Source organism: Numenius arquata, chromosome 5 (genome assembly GCF_964106895.1).
Source record: "Numenius arquata chromosome 5, bNumArq3.hap1.1, whole genome shotgun sequence".
NCBI lineage: Eukaryota > Metazoa > Chordata > Aves > Charadriiformes > Scolopacidae > Numenius > Numenius arquata.
Genome location: NC_133580.1, coordinates 38,134,811 through 38,160,303, shown reverse-complemented (window position 1 = coordinate 38,160,303; position 25,493 = coordinate 38,134,811). Strand labels below are relative to the sequence as shown.

The 25,493-nt window shown below is 39.4% G+C and overlaps 1 protein-coding gene across 1 annotated transcript in view; it reads right to left on the bottom strand.

Moving 5' to 3' along the window:
• FHDC1 (FH2 domain containing 1) overlaps positions 1-24,688 on the bottom strand; it is a 30,749-nt gene extending 6,061 nt beyond the window's left edge. The window contains exons 1-9 of the mRNA XM_074147989.1: positions 24,206-24,688; positions 17,078-17,139; positions 16,410-16,512; positions 7,714-7,799; positions 7,528-7,628; positions 4,795-4,865; positions 4,585-4,692; positions 3,566-3,636; positions 1,226-1,343 (exon numbers count right to left, since the gene is read on the bottom strand). Coding sequence (XP_074004090.1) covers positions 1,226-1,343; positions 3,566-3,636; positions 4,585-4,692; positions 4,795-4,865; positions 7,528-7,628; positions 7,714-7,799; positions 16,410-16,512; positions 17,078-17,139; positions 24,206-24,688 — 1,203 coding nt within the window. The remainder of the gene's footprint in view (positions 1-1,225; positions 1,344-3,565; positions 3,637-4,584; positions 4,693-4,794; positions 4,866-7,527; positions 7,629-7,713; positions 7,800-16,409; positions 16,513-17,077; positions 17,140-24,205) is intronic.
• Positions 24,689-25,493: the final 805 nt, after the last annotated feature.

Genomic DNA, 25,493 nt, shown 5'->3' with positions numbered 1-25,493 from the left:
CTTACTTGCTAATATTAAAAAAAAAAAAAAGCCGCCAATAAAAAGCTGGATTGAAGATAAACCGGACAATTGATAAAAGCATACATAGAAAATTAGTTCCTCCCACATATTTCAGTAATTTATTCATGAGGATGAGATAACGAAAGCTGACTTTTAAATCAGCTTGGTTATCACCTGTAATTTAGAAACAAAAACCGGAAGTGTTTATGTAAGGTATGCATTTGTGAAATGACTTTTTTCCCAACATTTCTTTTGGAATGTGGCCTAAACAAGGTTGTAGTGTTACATAAAACCAGCTATTAAATTAAAAAAGATCCCAAACATGTTAGAACATAACATTAAAGAGTCTGGGTTCAATGAATAAAAGCCAATAATTCAGAGTGAATGAGGACAAGTATTTCAATCTTAACCCGCCCCTTTCTTCATCAACTTCTCATCTCCTGAAAAACTGCAGGGACTATTAACTACATTTGCAAGTTGAAAATAAGGGTGGGTAAAGTTCCAGATCAACACCTGCTTTCCAACTTTTAATAATTATCTATAGCGTGGAACATAAAAATCATTTAATTGAAGTATAATACAGATTTCTTCAGGCATCACCATGTACTCAGAAAATACCAAGAACTCTGCTTCAAAGTTAAGTGCTATGCACATTCATGTCTATAAAGTCACTGCGGTACTAAAAAAGAAAAGGAGAACCCACCCAGAAGTAATGGTATGACTCAGAATAATACACTCTGTCCTAAGGGTAAATTGGTAGAGAAAACAGTCCCTTAACCTTCCATCCAGCTTCTAACAATATCTCTTCAGTCACCCAACAATCAGGATTCATATGCATAACACTGGCTAAAACTGACATGCTCCAGTATCACATAACATGCAGATACTATATTTTGGGCAGCTGTGAAGTATAAAACCAGAGACCATTCCAAATTGTCTTATATTTTTACTACTGATCTTCATCAGTCATTTACAGGCATTAAACACGCTTGCCTAACAAGCTTCGGGCAATGTACACTCAATATCCCTCCCTGTAAAAACACAGTCCTTCCAACACTCTTACTTGACAAGCAGCATGTAGTTGGAACACCTTTGTACAACTGATAGGGTAGACATATTAAAACAACACTTCTGTTTATTAACATGTCCACACGAATTGCATTAAGCTGAGGAATGTTCCTGCATTCAGGCGACAGTAACGCATTAACACAGATATCCTACAAACCTGGAGAAAGCTTTCCATCTGGTGAAAGAGTTTTGGGTCTCGCCGAATGCTATCTTTAACAGATCTTGCCTTGAAAGACAGCGAGTGGAGTTCTGCTTCTACATTATCAATGGATAACCTAAAAATAGCATATACAGAGAACGTTTATCGAGGGGGAAGGAGTCACCCACAGGTTGGCCACAATATGCTTCCAAAATGGATGAAGTACAACCTGGCTATCAAACAAGACCTGCCTGTCCAGAATCCTTCCAGAGCAGACACCAAAAGTTAGGGGAGAGATAAGCGCATTTTTTCTTATTTGCAATTTGAAAAGATTCCCATTGGGTGTGGTTTCACAATTAACTCCAGCCAGTCCTACCCAACATTTCCACCAGAAAGGGTAATGCTGCCCTGCCTCTGACCAGGTGTGCCTTTTCTCTCCCTGGTGCCTGTGCTAGCACTCATTTTCTAAATGGCCAGCCATATCTGTGTACTGAAAATTAACCTAGGAAAAGAAAGAATGCAGTTTGCTTCCAGATGGATCATTTGCTTGGTACAGCTGATTGCATGACTGTTTGAGTGCAGTAGCTGGCACAAAAAGGAGGTCACAAGGGATCATCACCCAGGACTACCCATTTTGGCAGTAGGCATTTGGCACCATGAAATTGCATGTTACTTTCTTCTAAGCAGTCACAGCAACACAGCCTACACAGTCTCAGCCCGGCGGTTATAACATTTCATCCTTCTACCACATACCAGCAGCAGAGCTGCTCCTGTGGAGAGCTAACTCAGAAATCAAAGACAGCAGGAAAAAGAGCTCTGATCTGATGTTATCTAAGCTTTATCCTGGGAGACTCACACTCCATACAATGGGAGGTCCCACCCAAACCTCTCAGTCACTTTGAGGGTAAATGGTTCTAAATCTATGGCATTTCCTTCACAGGAGAAGGGAGCTTTGCCTAGGAACTGAAGCACTACAGTTTCCAAAAAGATGAAAGTTTGTCAGTGCACACACAAATTAGTATCATGTGTGCTGTTTTTCCTCTGCTTATTTTATCTGCAAAGGTTAGTTCCCGGTTCTGGGCAGATCATGGGTGTTTTTGCAAATAAGAAAAGTAGTAGAAGATACAGGCTATATTTTTCTGCCTGTGAAGGAGGAAGAGGATGGCCTACAAGTAAAGAAGGTGAGACAATAAAAAATAAAGAACATAATGGTAGCTGTTTTAACATGCTCTAATTGGGAGGATTTATGAGCAAGTTGTACATGACAGTTGTCTCTAATAAAGATCTTCCTCATGCCCGATGGTGAGACATGTATTTCATTTTGTTTCATTTTCCTGTATAAAGTGCATTCCCTGAATAGATTTCAGCATGAGTTACAACAGAAGATTTTAAGCATTAACAAATGTGATCAAAGAACAACGTGGTTAGAAAAAAATATCACCAGGTTTGTGATTCTGCCTCTTCCCCTGCTGTTTGCCAGGGGGCTTGGATGCCGAGGGAAGCCACATTCCTCAGCAGGCCACATGGCAAACTGCCAAAAAGGTGTGTGGTTTGCATGGCAGAACGCCACACAGGTGGTCCCTCAAAAAATTTCTGATTAACTCCATGGCCACTCCTTTCTTCAGAAGATTTCAGAGTCCTCTGACAAACATTACTTCACCCGGCATCAGATCTAAGGAATTGAATCCATTTTACAGCTGGGAAAAGAATGTAAATATATTGCCCAAAGCTCAAGAGTAAGGAAGCAGTAAAACTGGGAATAGAACTGCAGCATTGCTACCTTCTAGTTTTGGGCCTTAGATCACACTGTCTCACAAAAGCAAGTATAGTTATCAAAGTACAAATCAGGTTCAGTTTAAAATTATGCAGCTAGAGACTACGATGAAAACAATACAGAGCCCCAAACAAGCCAGATTTTCCGTTCAAGACAGAATTTTTGGAAAAGCAAGCAAAATATCAAAAAGCATCTAACAGAAGCCAGGGCCAGTACCTGTACCTGGTACCAGATTTGGAGAAGTATTGTAGCCTGCTCATAGACAGATGAAAATTGGTTTAAGGAAAGACAGTAACACACTTTAGTTCAATCTCTTTAAAATAACATTCATGTACATGTATTTGACAGAGACAAAACCACCAAAAACCTATGGAGATCATGTCAGAAAAACCCTCCTACCTGAAGGCACATTGCAGGCATATTTCTGCTAGCAAATGGAAATGAAGCCCCCAAAGCTATAGTAAACATTTGTAAAGATCTCAGGTTTTGTGCCAAGACTTCTCTGAATAAGCCTCATTACTTCACAAATAAGAAAATTCCAAATCACAGTCTAACCATAAATTCTCTGGGTTTTTTTGACTTACCTGGCAGCATCATGAACATCTCTAATTTTTTCTGAAAAGTTGAGAAGAGCAGCATCTTTCTTTTGGGCTTCCTGAAACAAACAGAACAAAACCAAAACACACACAATCCATTAACATTCCACCACCACGCCAAAGTCCCTAAGTCAAGCAGTTCTAAAGCTTCTGGGAGGGCACTTTAAGGTTTTCCTCCTGCACTGTTTTTCTTCCGATTCGATCCAAACACAATTGAGTGGAGGGCACCCCATAATGAAAGGCAGGGATCAGAACTGGAAGCTTTAAACAACAGCTTCAGTTTTGCAATTCACAATAATAGCTGCTTCTGCCAGTGAAGACCAGCCACATGTATTAATAGGGAATGTCAGGGAAAGAACAATTTACTGATGCCCCTTGTTTGAGCAGATATAATGTTTCCTGCACAAACATCAGTTAATACCCCATTGTTAGGTGACTGGAAATCTGTTAAGCCAGTCTGTACGCAGATAACCAAAGTTACCTCTGGAACCATTGAAATTCTCTCCCTTTTAAAGTCAAGGAGTTTGAAAGGAAGAAAAAATAACTTTAAAAAAGTCAGCAGCAGCTTTAGAAATACATGTTGGTTACCGTGGGAGAAAAAAAAAAAAACAAAAAAACAAAAAAACCCACCAAACAAAAAGCTCTCTACCAAAAAAGCTACTCAAAAGATTCAAGAGGAATCTTCAGAAAGACTGAAAGAATATTTATCAAAATAAGCCACTTCCACAGTTTAAGAATTCAGGACAATAAGAACAAAAACCTACGATGAGGTAGTTAGATGAAGGCAGGTTTTTACATGATATTAAAAAAAAATAAGTTTTCCATGCATTTCTGGATAGGATGACCAGACATAGGTAAGCTGGTGAATTTTGTGGCAGCAGAAGAAAGATGAAGATTAGGATCAAAGCCATAAAAAAGCTACTTTTTCTGAGATACGTGGCCCCTTGTATATCTATGGCTCTACATTTGTAGCAGTTGCTTATACCAGCAAAATAGTTTTTCGGTACCAGAGCAACAAAATGCAGCAGACTCATCCCAGGTTTGTTTGCTTTTGTGTCCGCCAGCTTGAGCAGTGATGACAGTTTAAATCCAACAGCATTGCCAGCATAACCTCCCTAAAAAGAAAGGAGCAAACAGCTGAGGCATGACATCAATGGACTGCAATACTAACAAGGAAGTTTGGTCAATTGGCCACCTCCATTTTGGACGTCACTTACCGCATTCATAATATTCCCAGCCTGAAGGACCAAGTGCAATATGGAATGCAGTTCTTCACAAGTCATTAACTCTGTAAGGAACAAGAAAATTGCGTCTAATAATTGTTTGTTTAGAAATATACACAGTCAGTTACCAAACTCCTCTTCATCTCAAGCTTTTAAACGTGAAAGTTTTAACAGGAAACTACAACAAACTGAAAAGGTCGTGGGGAAAAAAAGGTACTATATAATTGAAATTCACAAGCATAGTTGACAAACCTCAAGTATATGTTCAGACTTTAGCTTTGCAAGTGTAGCATTTGCAAGGCACCCCCCAGAAGCTAACAAAACATTTGGGGCCTAATCCTGCAATGTGCAAAGTGTCTCATGTAAGCGGTTAAGTATCTTCACCACCTACTAATTCCAGTGTGAGGTAAGTGTTCTGCACCCTGCAGGATCCATTTGCCATCTGCCAGGATTGGGTTTTTGAACAATTATTCTTTTTTGGGAGACTTAGCCATAAGGCCTGAAAAGATAACAGGCAATGCTTAAATTTTCCTTGCTTATCCCACTCCCACTATGAATCATCATTTTATTTCTGTATGATCACCAGCTCAGAGCAGCATTTATTTTACTTCAGTCACATCAAAGATGATTTAGCACAAAGTTATATTCAGTGAGATGCAAAGAGTCAAATGGAATAAAACTGCCTTTTGAAGCTTTTCCATGACAGAAGTCTGTTTTGTACATATTTCCATTTTTTGCAAAATGCACAGTAGTGCTCTATCTGAATTCATACACCTTTTCACCCAGCCACACATGAACGCAAAACAACACGTGGTTAAAAGTCATCAGAGGGATTGCCTTAGAAATAAGATATAGAAATTCAGAACAGTAAAGAGTTAATAAATTAGCATCACACAAGTGGCACAACAAACCACAGAACACCAAATTTGCAAGTGCCCATATGGCAAGAGAAATAATGTGAATTGGGTTTAATGTAAGGTACTGTGTTTTACACTGCTGTACATAATAAAAGGTGGAATCCTTTCAATTGCAGTGTAAATACTTTTTAAAACTATTTTGCTTGGAAATGCACATTCTATAATTTACTCTGCATTTAACTGCTCAACACAATACACTGATCTATCATTTTGAAATCAGACAGCCCTTGTATCTTTGACTTCAGTATTAGCGGCCTAAAGACATAAAACTAATTAAATAACCTTTGATCTAACAAGCTATAGGTGAGGAAGTGAGGAGGAAGAAGAAGAAGACGACAATACAAAAGAGAATACCAAATTTCATAAGGCCAAGAGGAGAAGGCACCTTCTAAAGATTTTGCATAGTAAGAGCCTGCTCAGCGTCACTGAGATCCATCCATTTGCAGGCTAGATGAGAATCCATCAGGCTATTTAGACCATCTAAACCTTAGTGATTATCAGCATTAGAATTTAAGTAAATATTCTCTCATCTTAATTACAAGGAAAGAAACAGGAGATAGGAATAGAAAAGTAGACATAATTCCTAAACAACTGCGGGCTATCAACAAACCCTGAAGTGAAAAGACCAAATGGGGAAGAGCACATGACTCAAGTGGACTGAAAACAGGGAAGCGCAGTCAGTCTGATTTGCATGACTGGCCTGATGCAGGAGCTGGAGACCAAAGAGTCTCCTCTGGAGGGAATGAATTCATCAGTTCACAGACGTCCTGGGTGAAGGACATGAAGGACAATAGGGCGCGGCTGCTTTTAGACATAACATGTTCCCTCACATATGTCTGTTGCTCAAAACACAAAGGACAATTATTTGAAAGAGATCCCAATAAAAGGCCAAACTCAAACCTCAGCCTCAGCTAAGGCACATTTTTCTGAGTCAAGAAGGACTATTTTAATCCCCACTGGCAGGAAAAACACACCAGGCTTTTCTCCCTTTCCTTCTCACTAAAAATGACTACCCTAAGCACTGGTGCTCATAGTTGAATATTTTTACTACTGTGCCTTTTTATACCACCAGAAGCAGTCTAAACAGTGCTCTAGTAGCCTGTCAAAAAATCTGCCAGCATGAGATAGGAATCTCATATTGAGGAACAGGACAAATAGGCACTCAAGGCATTTGATAAGGTCCACATTCATGTTTAACTGAAACCAGGAAATGAACTATTTTCCTGCCAAGTAGAAGACACCAGATTACCCTATGAATAACCAGCTGCAGCATTTCAAAACTTGTGAAATGTAGAGAAATACAGAGAACAAAAACAGAAAACAAAGAAATAGCAATATATTAAGTCCCTTCAATAAAGATTTTAGCCCATTAATACTGCCACCTCAAAAGGCAATGGCATATACAGAAATTTGGAAACTATAGAGTGATTTTCTCTATGGATCTCTGAAAGAGTGAGCAGAGAGGTGTAACAAGCACATTCAGAGAGATAGCGATGCGTGGATAACCAAACTGTACTCAAAAGGTGTTTTATCCTAATTTGGCCATGGACACCTCTGCTTCTGTTGGTTTTGGATACACTATTGTAGGCTTTGGTCATGAACTCATTACTACTGTGTCCAAAGTCTCCAGATTTCTGATTTTGGAAGCAAAGATTTGTCCGGTACACCTTGATGGCATTTGTCAGAGGGGAGTTAGCTTCCTTTTAATAGCTAAGGTACCTGAAATTCAAGCTCTAGTCTTCATAATGCAGACTAATTAACATGCTAACAAAAACAAGAGTATTAGGCATGTCCCAACATGCTTAATTACCTTTTGTTGCCCGTCTTATAATTTTCATGTCATCTTGTAGAGAAGCACAGGAGGGTGAGAACTCCCTCTCTAACACCATGGCTTCAATCCTAAGAGCATAGCTGCAGCACACAAACAAACAAGTTTAGAACTGACAGCCAAAAGAGAACATTTATCATGAACAGAATAAACCTACTATCTCCTTACTTTGGCACCTGGATTAGTAAATACATGAAGGAATCAGCTTGAGACAGTTTTGACACATCTCCGTCAAAGGCTTTTAATTTCTTTACCTAGAAAAGAGAAAAAAACACTAGCAAAAATTTTATCAAAGATCAAGATTAACTTGACTTTGGAAGGAAACACCTTGAAAAGCAGTAAATTCAACAGGAATCATTGGAGAGTCAACTCAGTGAAGGACTGAATGGCTTCACTGTCCAAGCTCCTGCACCTACCCTAATCACAAAATAATAAAGCCGGTAACATCACTTCTTCCAAAAACCTAGCTACACAGTTCAGAGGAAAAAATACAATGCTATGGTTCTGATTGGTGATTCTGATTTCTGATCAGTGATTTCTCTTCTCATTTCCAATTCATCATTCTGATTTCTGATCAATCTCACAGTGATGCTCTCACCACTATGTTTAGGACACTGCTGTTCCAGTTTCCCCAGGAGAAGTGGCTCTTTTCTCTCCAATTGGTCTATTTGCTGTTCTCTAGCTGTTTGCCCAGGAAATAGCTGCTTAAGTGATGATCTGAAAAATGATCCTTGACTTTTCAACAACTGTGATATAGATTTGGACATAGCTTAAAGTTAACTGTGTTCAATGTTTCCAGCATAGGACCGCCTAGATCTCTTTGGCATGATGCAGTTAAGACTTAAGTTATGGGGTTTTTTTCTTCCAGATACTTGCTTCAACCATTTCCTCTAAAACTCTCATAAGAGGTAAACTTCATGCCTTCTGAGGCATCTATTTGAGAGTTTGTATCTTTTTTTCATCCATACAAATTATTTTAAATATTGTAAAAATGTAATCTCCCATTTAAGTTTTTTGTTGTCAGTACTTTGAGAATACCATTTACATGCAAAGGAAATATCACTGCATTAATTTTGCCGATCTTCCTTCCCAGCTCCACCAACATCCATATATTTGCATGATCTGGAAGCCACTGATCTGCCCACATTCTTACTATTTGTTTATATAGAAGAACTGGAAAATATATGCACATATGTTTAAGTGTAACTGGAATTTCTTCCACATCTTCCAACACGGCAACTGTGTCCAAAAGCAGAGCTCACTCTCAATTACACTGTTTCTTCATTCAATCAACAAGTTCATACCCAGTATCAGTTGTATGCTTCCACTGATTTACACACCAGCCCATGATCCTTCCTTTTTATAACATTACACTTAAAGCCCATTCACACCACAGCCATTCACATCATCAACACAGATGGTCTTCAGATTTAGAAATCGTATTAAGCTATCCTAGAGAGAGGCACACCACATCAGGGCACCAACAACTATAAGGTTGCCATGATATCCACAGGTTTTTTAAAGCATCAGGCTCCAAATTATTACTTAGGTTATTTTTCTGCTTTCAATGTAAAAAAGTAACTGATTTGCAGCAGAAGACAACATATGCTATGATAAATCAGGGATTTAAAATAAATTCTGGACTAGCAGAAGAAAAGGATTCCTCTAACAGCTTTGTTCTGCTTTATTCCCATTATTTTTCCCCATCATAAAAAAAACAGAAATGTTGAGAGCCCATGAAGAATGAGAAACAAAAATTACAAATTAAAACCAGAATAGAGAAAACTTCCTTTTCAAAATATAAAAAAACCCAAACCAACAAAAACTTATGACTGAGAAAGAGAATTCAAAGAGCAATTTTTATTCAGGCTAGCTAACTCCATTTCCTAACACCTCCTCCCCCCCGCCCCCATGGCTTTAACTCAAGACACTCAGACAAAAGCTCCTTCTAAAAGATAAACAGCATACCCATTTTTTTGAGGCCTGAGAAAACCCCTAATTTACAGAGTCATTCAAGAAGTCTGCCAACAAAAAACAGGAAAGACCAGACTTGACATTCCTGATATTTCTAAGGTGTTAAATGAGAGAAACAAAACCAAAATAAACACTTTTTCCTACATCATGAAGTGGGGAGTAGGAGACATCTACTACCTCAGTTAGTCTTTGCAGGTGTTCTTTAACCTAGCTCCCAAAAAATAGTGGTCTGCAACCTAAAGAACAAAAATTGCAAATTCTGCAATCTCATTTTAATATATTCCAAATATCAAAGTCTGCCTGAAAAGGACACAGGCATTCAGATTTGGGGTGGGGAGAAGCGGAGTAAAAAAGAAAAGCAGCCCACCAAAAAACCCATGCCAAATCACCAAAATCAAGATCATATAAACCACAGGCAGTTATAGGAAAATGCAATTATAAGATTTAATAGCACAAAAAGTGAACAACAAGAGATCCTGAGATACTCACAGGAATATTAACCTATTCATGCTACCTGTACTATATTAAATATACTTTTGACAGTAAGTAGCAATCAACGTTATCTGTGTGGAATGTTAATTTTACAGACACTGGATGAAATCCTCTTGCTTCTGCCCTATTATATTAGGAAAAATACCTGGAGTGGTACAAGTGAGTACTAATTCCTAGAATTCATCCAGAGGAGGAACTTTCCTATCCATGTACAACAGAAGACATTGGCAAGGTTGCCTTCTGATGGGTAGGATGGGGTGTGAATGTCACACTGCAAAGGCTTCCGGCAGTAGTCAACCCAAAAGACAGTCTGTGCAATCAGCCTTAAAACAAAGATAGGCTCACCACCTGGTTACACTTTTTCCAGCCCACATCAGCCATCTTAACCTCCACTGTCTTCACCTTAGATGTCCAAAACTACTTTTATAAGAAGCAGCAAAGAAGCTCACCTGACAAGCCCAAAACCCTAGCAAGGTGGAGGATAGTGACCCAATTCCACCAACAGACAAAACAGAAACACAAAAGAGTTAAAAGGTCCTTTTCATCCTGGAATTCAGCATGGGATAACCTAGTTCTCCATACGTCTCTAAGTTTTCAAGACAGGTGACTAAATCCTCTGTTAACTTTGCCTTAAAACAGTAAATAGTCTGGAGAATAACTAAGGAAAAGTTAGGACTACAATTTATTTTGTGTTCCCTCTTCATTACAAATTTCATAATTGAAAAAGACCGGTTATCTAACCATGAAGCAGAAAAAAAAAAAAAGTTATTTGACTTAACTGACACTACCTATAAAATAAAAGAATGGCTTCTGAACCCCAAAGTTAAAAATTACTGAAATACACTTTTGGACGGCTGCCCCTACACATTCCTACTTGAGGCTACTCAAAAGCCCATGGGATTGGCCTCTTTGCTCTGCAGCCACGTTGACCAAGTCTTCCCAAAGAGAACTGAGATTATCTGATGGCTCCCAGAAGTGGGAGTCAAATTTAAATACCAAAAATCCAAATACCAAATGCAGCTAGGAACTGTAAAGAAACTATGGGGATTGACAACAATTTTCACTATTAATTATGTTATTAGTAGATGTGTTATTAGTAGATGTGTTCTCAGACTTCATTATAAACCTAAGAGAGCTAAAAAATGTGGTTCATTTTAACATCACAATGAATGCCTCTATCAGTTCTGGCCTTGACCTCCTCTCTTCAAGCACAACAAAATCTCTTCCACAACAGTACACAGCCACGTACCAAGATATGGCATGTAATACATACATACAAGAGAGTATAATTACATTGTATGCCCAGTTCTGCATTACTCAAATTGGGCGCAGAGCTACTAATTTAATTTTTCATTATATTTGTATATGGAATATGTATTTGCACTGTCCATGCATGCCCATGCACACTAAATCAGATTTTAGATACATAAGGTTCTCACATATGTAATTTGCTTCATTTTAAAAACAGTTATGAAAGAGAAAGCCTGATCTTTGATTTGATTTGTGAACAATTGGAGTAGATATGCATATTGCAAGTATCTCGTTATTCCTCACAGACAGGAAAGTTACCGCATTCCTGCCACTCAAGTTTTCAGTCATTTTTTGAGCTAGCAGTAGCACTTATTTACAACTAGTGAGATTTTACTCTATGACATAAAACAGATGTGTTGCACTCCTCTGTTCTATGAGGTTTATGTCCTCTGTTGCTTGTTTTTTGTTTTTGTTTTGTTTTAAATATTTCCATACCATTGCAAACATTCAGGGCACTAAAGAAAAACAGAGCTAAAAAATACCAGAACTCTAAAAGGCATCACAGTGGAATCCAACTGCGAGGGCACGTGGGAAAGCAGCTAATGTATTAGGTGGGGAAGCACCACTGGGCACATGCCTGGGCAGCACCAAACCTCTATCAGCAAACCATAAAAATAAAAGGAGAAAAACCTACAGCTATCATCAGGGGTGAAAAAGGAAACAGGAGATGAAAGCTATGAAGGATGATCAGCCATACATGGCACTGGCTGAGGAAAGGAAGGGTCAGTTAACTACACAAACGTGGTTTGAAAAGGATAGAGCTGACAGACAGAAACAATTCCAGTAAAGCAGGTGACAGATGACTAGGGTTTTAAAACAGAGTATAGGAGCAAAGGACAGGGTTGAGACATTATAAAGGAAGTTAAGACATTCTGTTGATAACCCGGGTGTGCCTGTGTGTGGGTGAGCTGATCAGCAGTATGATACACTCTCTTCTGTATATATTTAAAGTACAAATTCTGGCTATTCTAGCTCGTTAAACACTGGACTCTCTCAACTTTTACCAGTCTGGGCCTGCTGAAGAGTGCAATGACATGCACATAAAAGCTGCTAAAAGCTTCTCCTCTGCTTTGCTCAGGATGCCAGTAAATGACAGCTGTTAGCCATTTTAACAGGATATTGTTAACAAACAGCTCAGAATCTTTTTAGAAGTGATATATCAGAGAAGGCCATTGCTTCAATCAAGACAAAGGCTCCATGGAAAAAACCATGAGCTGCAAGAGGGATGAAGCAGAGATTCCAAATAGGCACTTCTTAGCAGGACTACTTAGCAAGGTTTACACAAAATCATTACTCATTAATGTACTGAGAATTTTTATACCTTTTCTTGGTCTTTTTTTTTTCTTTTTAATCACTGTATGATGGCTAGGGTGTGCCATACCCACAGCCCTGAACAAAGGATTGAGTGGAATTTTGCATCAAGCTCCAGGTTTGCCAGCTTCAAGAACTTGTCAAGTTTTTAAAATTAAACATTTGAAAATACCCAAATGTTTTCAGTTTTTAAACATTTGAAAATACCCAAATGTTTTCAGTTTGACAACAGACTTCACAGCAGTGCCAATACTTCAATAATGGTCTTACTCAGTTTGACAAAAACATTCACCAAAGAGACTATATTTGCCATTTATACACAAAAATCCCAACAGCTTTTACAGCTGTTGGGACTTTTCATAGAAAACAGCTAGAAAATTATTAGTACTGGCATCTATTTCTGCATGTAAACAGAGTTTCTACATTACAATACCGCAAAAAGAAAGAATGATTTTAAAGAAAGCAGACATTAAATGCATTTCTAAGCCTAAGTACTTAGCCTCCATTGTCAAAAAACTGTTCCATCTCAAAGACACTGGAACATCCATCAGGTGCCTGAGATAATATGGACTGAAATGATGTAAAATATGTCACAGGAGCCAAACTGGTGACCAGGGGAACATTCAGGTAACGTGACTATATATCACAACACTTCTAGATAAGATAAGATTGGAGTATAAAAGCCAGTGTTTACTCACACAAGATAAACTGTAAAGGTTGTTAGTAAAAAAGAAGAAACGTCACGGTCCAGAGTTGCCCTTTCTACAGCTATGACCAGAAGTGGTATTCCTCTCTCCCTCCTTTCACTTTCAAAGACTAAGAATTTACGGTACCATGTAAAAGAAAAAGTACAAGACATCTCCAAACACAGTTATTGGGGTGGAGTACAGGCCTGGCAGGGGATACCTGGCTCTCATTCCAACCTGCAAGCCAAGTGTGCTACTGGGAAACGTGACTCTAAAGAGCTGAGCTGCTGAAAAGAGGAGTATACAAAGGGGAACTGCAGAAGCCCACCCACAGTTACACCAAGACAGTTAGCACTGGTAACTGAGTAACAACTAACCTTTTAGGGTCTGACTGCTTAAGTCTTGGCTCAGAGCAGTTAATTCTCAACCCCTACAACAACAAAGCAGGTCTTCAGAAGAATGGGAAGTATCTAAGAGTAATCCCAGGCAACATTCTGCAGGGACAGTCTAATGTGATGACACCTTGCCAAAGCTATCTCATGTGATATGACCACCAGAACAAAAAAAAAATTAGGGACAATTGGACAGCATAGAGAACAGCAGAATAAATAACACCACTTCATCTGATAGCTGTAATGATTTTGGATTATTTGTATGTGGGAAGGGACTGTATAGTTCCAATGGCTTCCCCTTATCAAACAGTGAATCAGTATTACAGGAGACAGGTATTCAGACTAGAAGGAAGACCATAAACTAACAAATAAGATAGAGACATACAAGGAGAACAGTGACTATACATTTAGGGGAAAAAAATGCTGAGAAAGACGAACAATAAAAGCTTTGAGAGTCCTAAAGAGAACACATTTTTTAACTGACTACACTAAAATTTTAGGAGCCACAGCAGTAAACGAGTTATTGGACCCACTTACTCTTTGAACACTTGAAGCCTGAGGACATGGAGGCACTGGAACATTTTTCCATACCAGCAGAAGCATCAGTCCCTCACACTCAAGATCTGCCTGTCCCGTGCCACCACTCCAGCTCTTGCTGTGGTACTTCCCAAGAAGCAGGGAAACCTCCCAAGAAGCAAAGCAATTACAAGAGAATAACAAAGGAAAAGGGGTTCCTTCCTCTTTATGATGGTGAGCAATGAGATCTCTGAAGCATGGAACTAGTTAAATACATACGAACACCTGCGTGCTGTGAACAAGCCTCTTTCCAGCTTTCCCTTGGGAATAGCAACAAATCTAACATCTAATGCCCCTTTAATTTGTAATACTACACTGTACCATAAAATCTCCTCTATTAATTTCTCAAGCACCTCCTTAAAAGCACTTCTTAAGTGCTCTGGACCCACTATGTTGAGGGGCAGGCCTGTTGTCAAGTCATCTACTAAGAAATAAATATACCTCTTCACTCTTAGCAGCACCTACTGGATATCTAAAGCGTCTAGCTGAGCATTGGAGACAATCTCCTATGGATGCAGAAACCACGCACCACGTACCAATAGTTACCAGAAGGGGCACATTTTCACTGTCATGCACCAAAAAATAAAATTCAACAATTTACATTACAATTCTGAGTTACAGTATTTATATCACATAAGAGTACACTACACGGAAGATTTTCTACTTGTGGTAAAATAACAACTAACATTTAAACAGAAAGAGGAAAAGAAAAGAGTAGCTTTCTTTCAGTCTAATCTGCTGAATATATACAAAGTTAACTAGGAGTCACTTTAAGTTAGTACATCACTGTTCTCCTCTGACTCTTTCAGAGGAAGGAGAAAAAATCTGTTTAAATACAGGAATACGTACTGAAATTGAAGCAAAGACAGAAGGGGGAATAGTTTTAGCTCCCAGATCTACTGTCACCTCTTTTTTTCAAATTAATTACATTTCAACTTGTTGATATCCCCCAACTCTAAAAAACATTAATCAAACATAGTAACAAACACAGTTTTTATAAGATTCCCTGCAAAAGCAGTCCAATTTAGGGCTATATATTTGATAGCAAAATAATACGTGTTTTGCTGTTGACTGGATCTGAGATTTGCTGCTGCACAGAGGAAACAGAGTGCTTTGGCAGTATGACCTTGAAGTGGTAAAGCATGTGAGTTGAGGTTGATCTATCTGTGGACTTTAACTAGCAATTTCCCAGGTTTCAGCCATGGCTTTGATGTGAAGCACTCAAGCAATTCTAATGCTAATTTTGTCGAGTTTGTGGTATACGTTTCTCTCAAGTACATACAAACGGGTCAGTGCAAATACATGAGCAGACAAGGAACTGTGCATCATTAAGTGGGGCTCCCAGGTCAGTGGATGAAGCCTCACCCCTTTAATCATGTGAATGCACTTGAAGGTTAAGACCTGGAGAGAAGAAAGCAGCACTTGTATGTTGGTCATATGGTGAGCACAGGGACATTGCAGAAGGTGCTGCTGGTAATCCTGTGCCTTCCAACACGTCTCCTTTGGAGCACTAAGCCATGTTAGGAAATTCTATGGGTGCTGCACAGCTGAGCAGCCTTTCTGCCCTGTGGGAACCCAATGACCCAGGCCCAAAAGCAGGCAGATTCCAGATGCATCAAGCAGGTAGCAAAACAGGAGGGAGAAGAGACAGTAGAATAGGGCTACAAATACGCAGCTCCCAGGCACTGCAACGGGAAAGCATGAGGCAGGTGACAAAGAAGTGAACCTTCGTTTGTTTGCATTAGGATATACTTTAATTCTGAGTTTTCTGAACCCCAGAGCAGAGTTATCTACACTGCACACAGAAGGGTTCCAGGTCTTGGTAAAACGTTTATGGGACAAAAGGGACATCATAATGGACATCAGAGAAACAAAAATACCTTATCACTACATTCATTAAGAATTACCTTAAAAGTAGGTGAAATTGCATGATGTGAAGGGAATAACTACACTGCAACATCAATACCACAGGTCAAGTGAAGATTAAACCTTTGCACTCAGTGGTTTCCTATCCTCTGACCTCAGGAAGGCTTTGGGATTCTTCTTTTGCAAACCTTCATATTGGAATCCCAGGCAGTAGAACTCTACAAAGCAGTAAGTTCCATGTAAAACCATTATTTACCTCCTCTGCTTCTGGTAATAATTTAAGAAATTCATGCAGCAGTTCAGAACCATAGGGCTCACTTCTTCCATGATAAATATCTTCAATGATGGATTCAGCAGACCTTGAAAAAACAATTGAGCATACACGTTTCTAACACTTGCAGGTTGAATAGTCACACGAATTCAAAAAAACCCCCATGCCTGGGCTACTCAAAGGAATTATAATGAGGTTATGTATCAGTGTCCGCAGCAGCACTGTTATAACATCACTTTCAGTGATGCCTTTACTAAAGGGCAATATTATCAGTGAATAAAGATAGTGCTGAATCAGCTTGCTCTTAAAAAAAATAATCCTCACTTCACCTCTATTAATTCTTTATAAAGACAGACAATGAAAAGCAGCTTCCCTGTAGTATTACACGAGATATAAGGGTTTTTTCTTCTGAAACCTCACTTCAACTGGTTTAACAGTAGCAAACTCTGAATGTTTAGTGTGAAGTCATAATGGCACTCAAAACTAAATATATTAGAAAACAAATTATGAAATATAGTTACTTATGACAAACTTGTATAGAAATGTAAACTACACAAAGAACAGAGCGTAATATACGCTACATTTGGTGAGAACTACAAATAATTTCACAGATCTGTAGCTTGCACTAGCTGCATGGAGAAATCAAATCTTACTTTTTGAATTGTTTGAGAAATATCCCAATGTTCATACTCCTTTTTGCATCCAAAATGGAAACCTGAGAGAGAAAACAAGAGAGATTAATCTACTAATACCTAAGAAAACAGCATATAATGCAGATATCATTCCTTAAATTGCTGCAGATAATTGTTTGCAGTTGCCACCAAATCACCAGCCAAATGAATACACGAAGTCACTTCTTATCAACAAAGATCATGTATTACAAAACTAGTTTTTTACCATGGAAACACACAGCACACCCGCAACTTTTTTCAAGTGAAACAAAGAAAACATAGTAATTTATAGAAGGAAACAAGATAAATCCTATTTCATTACAAAGTAAAAACATTCCTCTTGCTTATTTCATAACCTTGAATCTGCAAAATGTTGCTTATCAAGTAATACGTTGTATCACATTTGGAGGTCCCCACGGTTAGCGAGCACCACACTTCAAAACCCACCTATTTCAGAGGTTTTCTAACAAATGCGAGGATGGGCTTTTCAAGCAGAGGTCAGTACGCACTACTGATTTCATTTACGCAAACTAAAAGCCATGCTGATCCATGGAAAGATACATGAGTCAATCTTGAAGCAAAACCTGAGACAGATAATGCTTAAATCTGTTTATCTAGAAGCAAGCAGAACCCCCTAATAAAATAATAGTCTTCCCCTGCTTTCTATTTTAAAGTTGATTTGCTACATCATCTTACAAGTACAATTCTGGAGATTAAGCAGAGAAAAAAGACAACACTTTTTTTCCCTAATTCATTAAAAAAAAATTTTAAATAAAATTGTTAATTATTTTTATACTATTTTTTCTTCTTGTTGCTGCATACAACTTCAAATCTGAGATGTTTGAGCTGTTTTAGCAAATCGTGTTCTTAAGGTTAAAATTTTACCACAGCTATTTTGGTGGTAACAGCTACAAAAGTCATGAGATTTAAAAGGACAAGAGAATTGTTTCATGTTAACAGTGCCACCCGACTGCTACAATAAAACAACTCGGTACACACAAATGTTCAAGAGTGCTGTTGGAGTCACATAATGTTTGAGGTTTTGACAACTGGAAAGGTGTCTTGACCTTTGTGACAGCACACAAGTTAGAAATACATATATAAATGCAATGTTGGCATCATCATGAAATTGAATTAGCCTGCAGTCAGCTGGTAACAGTGAAGATACAGGTATGATTAATGTGCTATCCTCAACATACACCTGGGAGACAGCCTCCTCATCTGCTGAAAAGAGTGAATCAAATCAAAAAGTTTTCTGAAATTTTGGAATTTTTTCTCTTCTGAAACCAGCAAAGACTGGAAAACACAGGAAATATCAGCGTATTAGTTTTAATTAGATGATTGCTAGCCTGAAGCCCTTCAGTTTTAACATATGCAAAGATAAGAGGACAGATTGTGGTTTATTCTCCTGTTATCTTAGGAGTTGAGAGGCCCCCAACAGATCATTAAGGGAAAGCCCCTTAGCATAGGACAGGTTCAACTATCTCTCCCCCTGCAGTATCTAATCTTTTTCAAACGTTTTACTGCAGGGACCTCTCAATGACCTCTCAAACTGCAGCTCCAATCTCCAATTGCTCTGCTCACTCCTAATTCCCTGATTTCTCTGTACTAGTTTAAGCTTTGCCATCATAATTTGGCATTTGGTTTGTTGGGTTGTTTTTTTTTTTAAAGCATATTCACAGTTAACCTTCTGTACATATTATTTTCAGTCACAGTTGGTAACTGTTACAATAAGACTGACCATCAGCTGGGTAAACCTTTCGTTTCCATGGCACAAGTCAGATTTACAGTACTTCCCCTCAAACAAAACTAGAGATATTTTTTTAACATCTTCCCTTGAAGAAAAACAACAGATGGCAACATATACAGCTGCGTTTGCCTTATCAGCACAACATAAAACAAATGTCATAACTGTTTTTCTCTTTTAAGTACAAGGATCTTACACACTTCTTGCTCTGTACATGATTGTACTCTATTTTTCCCATTTTCTTTTTCAAGCATACAATCAAAACACATGGCTCGGTTTTCAGTCATTCTTTGCTTGGTGTCCACTTCAAGATTATCAGAAGTGATTGAAAAAGCTGTTATTACTTAACTGCCTTCAAGGAGCTTCTATAGGGGAGCACAAGGAGGAAAAAAGGGGAACCTGGCAGATACTCCATAAATACAAGCTCCTACTCCTTGCACACAAATATGGTATCTTCCATTTCACGTTCAGTACCATGTTGCATATTAGATTCACAATCTTAGCCTTAACATCTGTTCCTAATGTCTACTCTTCTTCCCAACCCAGCTTTCATTTGATTTTGTCCTTGCAGAAAACTGCATATGACTTCCTACCAAGCTGTCCCTTTTTATCATTTAAACATTATCCCAGCTTTTTACAAAGTCTGCTCCTTTCTTCTATTCGTATGTACCGTCAGCACTGGTGCCAGCACAGCATGTTCCAAATCTCTGTTGACACCTAAAGAGATTTTGAAATGCTGTCCACCAGTGACATCCTTTGACTTCTTGATTCAAGAAGTTACATTGGACTGTAAGAATTGAGAAGCAACTTTCCTAGTCTCACTGGAAACCTCTATACTCATATAGTTTCTTATGATTTACTTTAGATAAATTCAGGAGAGCTTTCTCTATTCTCATCTTCTTCAACTCTCATGCCAGAGAAAGCTATTAATTTTTTTTTATCCTACTCTTGAAATATGATGGTTCCCTCAGATACTTTGCACCATCTCAACACCTGCACTTTTCCTGCCAATGCCAAGTGTCACTGCCTCAACACAATTGCCACCTCTCCTTCACAAAACAGTGCAATCTTGGAAGCAAGAACAGCTGATTGACTCATGAATCTGCTTCTCATCACCACAGTACTCAACTCAGCGTATTTCTGAAACCTGCAGCAGTCACAGATCATGTGGGGTAATAACAGCATCATTTTGACAAATGTTAATCCACCACTGAAACAGTCACTGTTTTAGATGTACTAAAGGAAGGGGAAATTTAGCTAGAGTACCATGGTGAAGTTGTAATGATGGTAAGAGAAGACCTACTCCTGAACTCCGCCAGAAATTTGCAATCAACAGGAAAGATTCAGAGGGGTGTTCCGGGAGACACAAAAAGCCCCACTTCAATAATGACTTTGTAGTGGCTGCAGAAATGCAATACAAGTTTCTTGCCATGAGATTGTCAAAGAGAAACAGGAACATGACAAAGTGGATTTATAACAGATTAGTGAAAGCAAAACATTATATGTATTCTTTGGATAAGAACAATGGGGTTTCACATGGTGAAATATAGTTTACAAATTACAGCAAGCATGGAACAGCCTGGTGGCACAGGCTTGGTGCTGGAGGTTAGGAAGGATATAAACAGCTTCCTGCTTCAGCTTCCACTTCACTTTACAATGCTCTAACCACCACTGCTGAGTTTAATATTTTGGCCTCTATTCTCCGAGCCACACGCACTGCCTGGAGTGGTTGAGGAAAGGTGCACTTCCACAGTGCGGCAGAGTGAACCTAGCAGCTTACTACAGGGCTGTCCTGCTCCACGTCACCCTCCCTGTCACGTTCCTAGCCTATTCTTTCTTTCCCTTAGGCAGGCACTGGTACTTATCTCGTTGCTTTTTTTGCTGTGTTAGTCCTCTGCTGGATTAACAGGTTGAATCAGCTCTCAAGAAGGTGGAACAAGCATCAGAGCCAGTACAGGGAAAACAGAGAAAGGGCATTGCCAGGAGAGGGAAGAAGAGACATCTTGTTCACCCCTTCCATCTTCCTTCTCTCTTCCTCTCGCTAGCCCCTTTCACAAGCTCTGGAATTCACTGCACCCTTTCACAAGCCATCAAAACTCACTAAAATAGCAGAAAACTACTCCAGTAGAAAACAAACAAAAAACCCAAACAGGATTCTGCTAAGCTACTAATTTAAATCTGTTTACAGAGGGTCCAATGTCTGCCAGAGCCAGCACACAGATGGAGGGAAGTGAGGGACAGGAGCAGAGGGACAATACAAAGGAGAAAGCCAGACCAGCCCCCTTGGCTGGCAACAAGCTGTTCTGTCTGCTTCACTGCCAGGCTAGCTATAACCTAGGTGAGTTATGTTGTGCCATAGTGTGACACCACTAAAGGACGGGGAAAGTAAATTGGTGTGTAAACTTTGCTCTACACCCCCTATTTTTTGCAGGCTCAAATTACATGAAACCATGGGGTAAATTAAGCCTTTAGTCAAGGAAACATGTTAATTAATCTCCTAAGGCTTTGGCGAGGAATTGTTTACGAAAAGGAAAGCATTTACTGTAGGAGTTTAACTCAAATCTCAAAAGGGACTTCTGTTATAATGATGATGTTTAGTGATGAGCCTCCAGAACCAGGATTCAATACCCTGAGTTGGGCACCTAAATTCCCTATATGGAACACTGGCGAGTGAGGAATTAAAAGGACATGCAGTTCTGTAAGGGAGAACTTTTTCCAAAACTGCTCATGATTTCGTAGTTAACAGTGATCTCTGGAGAAGGTATGAAAACTCAATCTCCGCCACAGTCTCTGGAGGAGTGCTCTCAGTTCTGGCTGAAGAGTCACTCTTCACTGCTCCCACTGAAGCTATGCCACTGCTCCGACAGGAACCCCACTGAGCCAAAAAAGAAGACTCTCCAGCCATGCACTTTTGTACAGCAATTTAGACACATGCTGTTTTTTTCAGATTTGGATCAAAGCAATGCTTGAATTGAGGCACTTAAATTTATCTTGAAACTTCACTGTTAACATACAACAATTAGACTAATTCCCCTATTTAAACTCCAAAGAGCATTTTTCACTGTTAGGCCATAAAGCACTTTCTAAAATCAATTGTGTTTTACTTACACAAAAGGAATAGAGATACTGGAATGCAAAATGTCTTGTCCACCGTCCCCTGTCAGGTCAGTGAAGCAGCCAGAAACAGAACTACAGCTTCCTCAGCCCCACACTAACCTGCTCTCCACAAGGTCACACAGACGCTGTGTACCTCAGCCTGCCCCCAACTCTGTTCAAGCTCCTTAGGTTTTACTACAGTGAACTGAGGACAACTGTTTGGTTCTGTCGGTTCTCACGTCCAGTTTCTCACACCATCATAGCATTAAAGCAAGTAAGCAGCAGCTGACGGCACCAATGACAGAAGTCACAAACATTGCTTATGTCTCAAATCTCCATACTCTTGCTGAATGATGCCCATAGTAATGTTAAGCATGTGAGCTGTTGCGTATCTCTGCTTCTGCACTTCCTATAACACATAGCTCTTCAGGATTATCTCCTTCCCTCCTTACTAAGCAGCTGGTACTGCAAAGTCCATTAGCACACAAGAAATTGCTCATCACTGTCTGACACACTGCTGCGGCATGCTTGACAAAGCTTAGCAACGGAGTTGAACGTTTTGTCACTTAAGTAGCACAACTCAGAGGCAAGTCCTGTTGCCTCACCACCTGCCACGTGCAAAGGCACCGCGTGGGAGCCCCGAACCGGGATGGACAGGCATCAAGCAGTAGAGATGCATTGGACAACTGTATCAGCTCTAGATGGATGCACAAAAACATTAACTTGTAGCAAGGCAGGTTTTTGTTTCCAAAGCACTGTAACTTGGAGAAACCTATGTTTTGCAGGCCTGTAATTTTAATCTCTAACACTGCTCTTAGCCTCCCCAGGATACCCTGAGTTTCAAGCTGTACGTGAAAACACTTGAGTTCTGGAGCATGCTGGGGTTTTCTCTGCCCCAGCTACCATACACTGGGGCCACATTCAGTTTATGAAACTCATCATCATTTTTGCTATAACTAGATTTTCACCACACTGCAGTCCTGAAAGGGGGAGTTCCTAAGGACACCCATGGGACTGGAGTTGTATACATCTGTATGCAGTACAGGAAGTCCACTCACTGCAATCCTGATTTGAAGATGAACACAGTCTGAAAACAGCGCAGAGGTTAATGACTACCTCTGATGACGGCCCCAATTACTCCCTCCCGATGTCATGGTTTGAGTCTGCAATACACTTGCCTGTTTTAAACCCCTTATTTTAGCCTATGTACAACATGCACGCTATCAGTACATTGGTTTCTCACCTCGTCCTTGCTGATCTTACTCAGACATCTTCTGAATCCTGCACGATTCCACCAACTTCAAATCCCTATTTTCTCACTTAAAACTGACATGTCGTTACATCTCTTAATCCCGTGCCCTCTGTATTTTGTTTACACACTAGCATGTATATAGACACACACCAGTGATTAAATCTGCATTTCAACCCTCCAATGACTTCATAGAAAGATCACTTGAGACAATTAGTTCAGGCTTCACAAAGACGCTGTCTACAAATCAGGATCTAAGAACTAGAAAAGCTACTTATCAGTTCACTGAAGAGTGTCTGAACCTGAAAGTTACTTGGCATATACCTTCTCATCACCAGAACAGAAATCAGTAACAATGTTCAGACCTTATTGGAAGGTTATTTTAGTGCCCTGAAAAAGCAGGGTAGATGAAATAAAGTTTTAATTAGCAGGAAAGCAATGTTTATGAAAGCTGAAACTTTAAAATTATCTCAATTAAATAACAAATTACGTTAATCACCATATTATATTTTATTTACTTGCTGTCATATTGGGACTTCCCTTCCTGATGTCTTTAGGACATTGAGCATATATACAGCATTAACCCTTGCAATAGGATTCTCTTCCCTCCCGCCTGGTGCATGTTTGCGTGTAGAACATTTTGTTTGGACAACAGACATAGTGGAAGACCTGAAGAGAAGTTACCATTTACCTATGTTTCACACTGAAAACTCAAGGGCTATCTAACATGAGTAAATACAGACGCCTTCAGCCTCCCTCCATTTATTTATATTTATTTTAACAAGTAGCCAAATCACAGCACTTACCAAGTTAAAATAATAAAACACTGTTAGTTCTTTGATAAACAAATGTGTATCACTAAGAACAAAGAGCTTATCCTCATGGTTGTTCCCCTCCCCTTCAAATCAAGAGAAGATTGCCATAAGGATGTAACATGACAGAGAAAGAGACAAAGATGAGTCAGAATTACCCCAGTTCCTACAGCCTTATGTAAAAGAGGTTTTACTTCAATTCTTACCTCCTCTTTTGTCTCTTTGAATGAAGACTTTAAAGATCGATTTCTGGGGTCCTGGGGCTTGGTTTCTTCCTGCTGCCCAAAAAGTTCCTCGATTGTCTTTGTATCAATCTGATACTGCGGTCTTGCAGCAATTGTCCAGATATTGGTTTTACCGCGGACTTGTTCTTCGGGGATAGTTTTCCAGAAAAAGCTCCGCATTCGTTTTTTTTTGCTGTGGTTGTCATGCCCATTTATCAGTTGCGGAGGCAGAGGTATGTTTGGCCCAGGCAGTGGAGGAGGGGGAGGTGGTGGGGGTGGCATCCCCGGGGGGAGCGGAGGGGCTGGGGGTGCCCCTGCAAGGGGACATGGCGGAGGGGGCGGTGGTGCTGCAGGCTGAGAAAGTTGAGATGCAGTTGTCGTATCCTCATTCATTAATCCTGTTGCAACTGGAATAGCCCCATTTTCTTTATCATTGACCAAGGACAGACAATTCATAACATGCATTTTATGGCCTCTCCAAAGCGGAGAGTGTTACTTCCTTGGATCGGTTTGAAACATTGAATAGCGAGCGCAGCAGCAACCGATATCACGCTCTCTCAAACTCTAGTCTGCCAGCAGCAGCAACACAAGAGGGGACTGTACCATCTTCGCAACCTACAACAAAGGACAATAGGGAGACTCAGATCAGAGAGACTGGGTATTGTCCCTCACGCTGAAAAGACACTAAAATTAGAGTGTAACAGCTATCAAGTTTTCAATCCAGAAAGGAAATTTAGTGAATCAAAAGTCTTTCCCAGGGCAACTGTATAAAATTTATCCACACCAAGATTTCAAATAGCTCTGGATACCTAGATTTCAAAAAGATATATAAAAATACCTTTTAAATCACAAAGAGTGCATACCAAATCTATCTATTAATCTCAGTTCAGTGCAATTTTGTAAGAGAACATATATATGTCTCAAATTATGAAAACAAACAAATATTATTCCTCTCCTAATTTTAGATTTTTTTTTAACGGTGATTACACACAGGTAGAAAACATAAGTACAAACTATGGTACTGGATTAACTGGATCAAACAGACCCTGTTTGAGTCCTTTTAATTCATGGCTTAAATCCAAGCTGCATTAAAATAGTGAACAATCTGCCAATGATTTAACAATTTAGCCTAATGTACTGCTTTTTTGCCTTTGTATTTTTCATAATAAGGGTCAAACAGTGTGCAGTCCCTAAGCTCCCTATGTTCACTGAGCATAACTTACAGTATTTGCATTTTACCATTACTGGTCTGTTATGCTACCTACCAAAA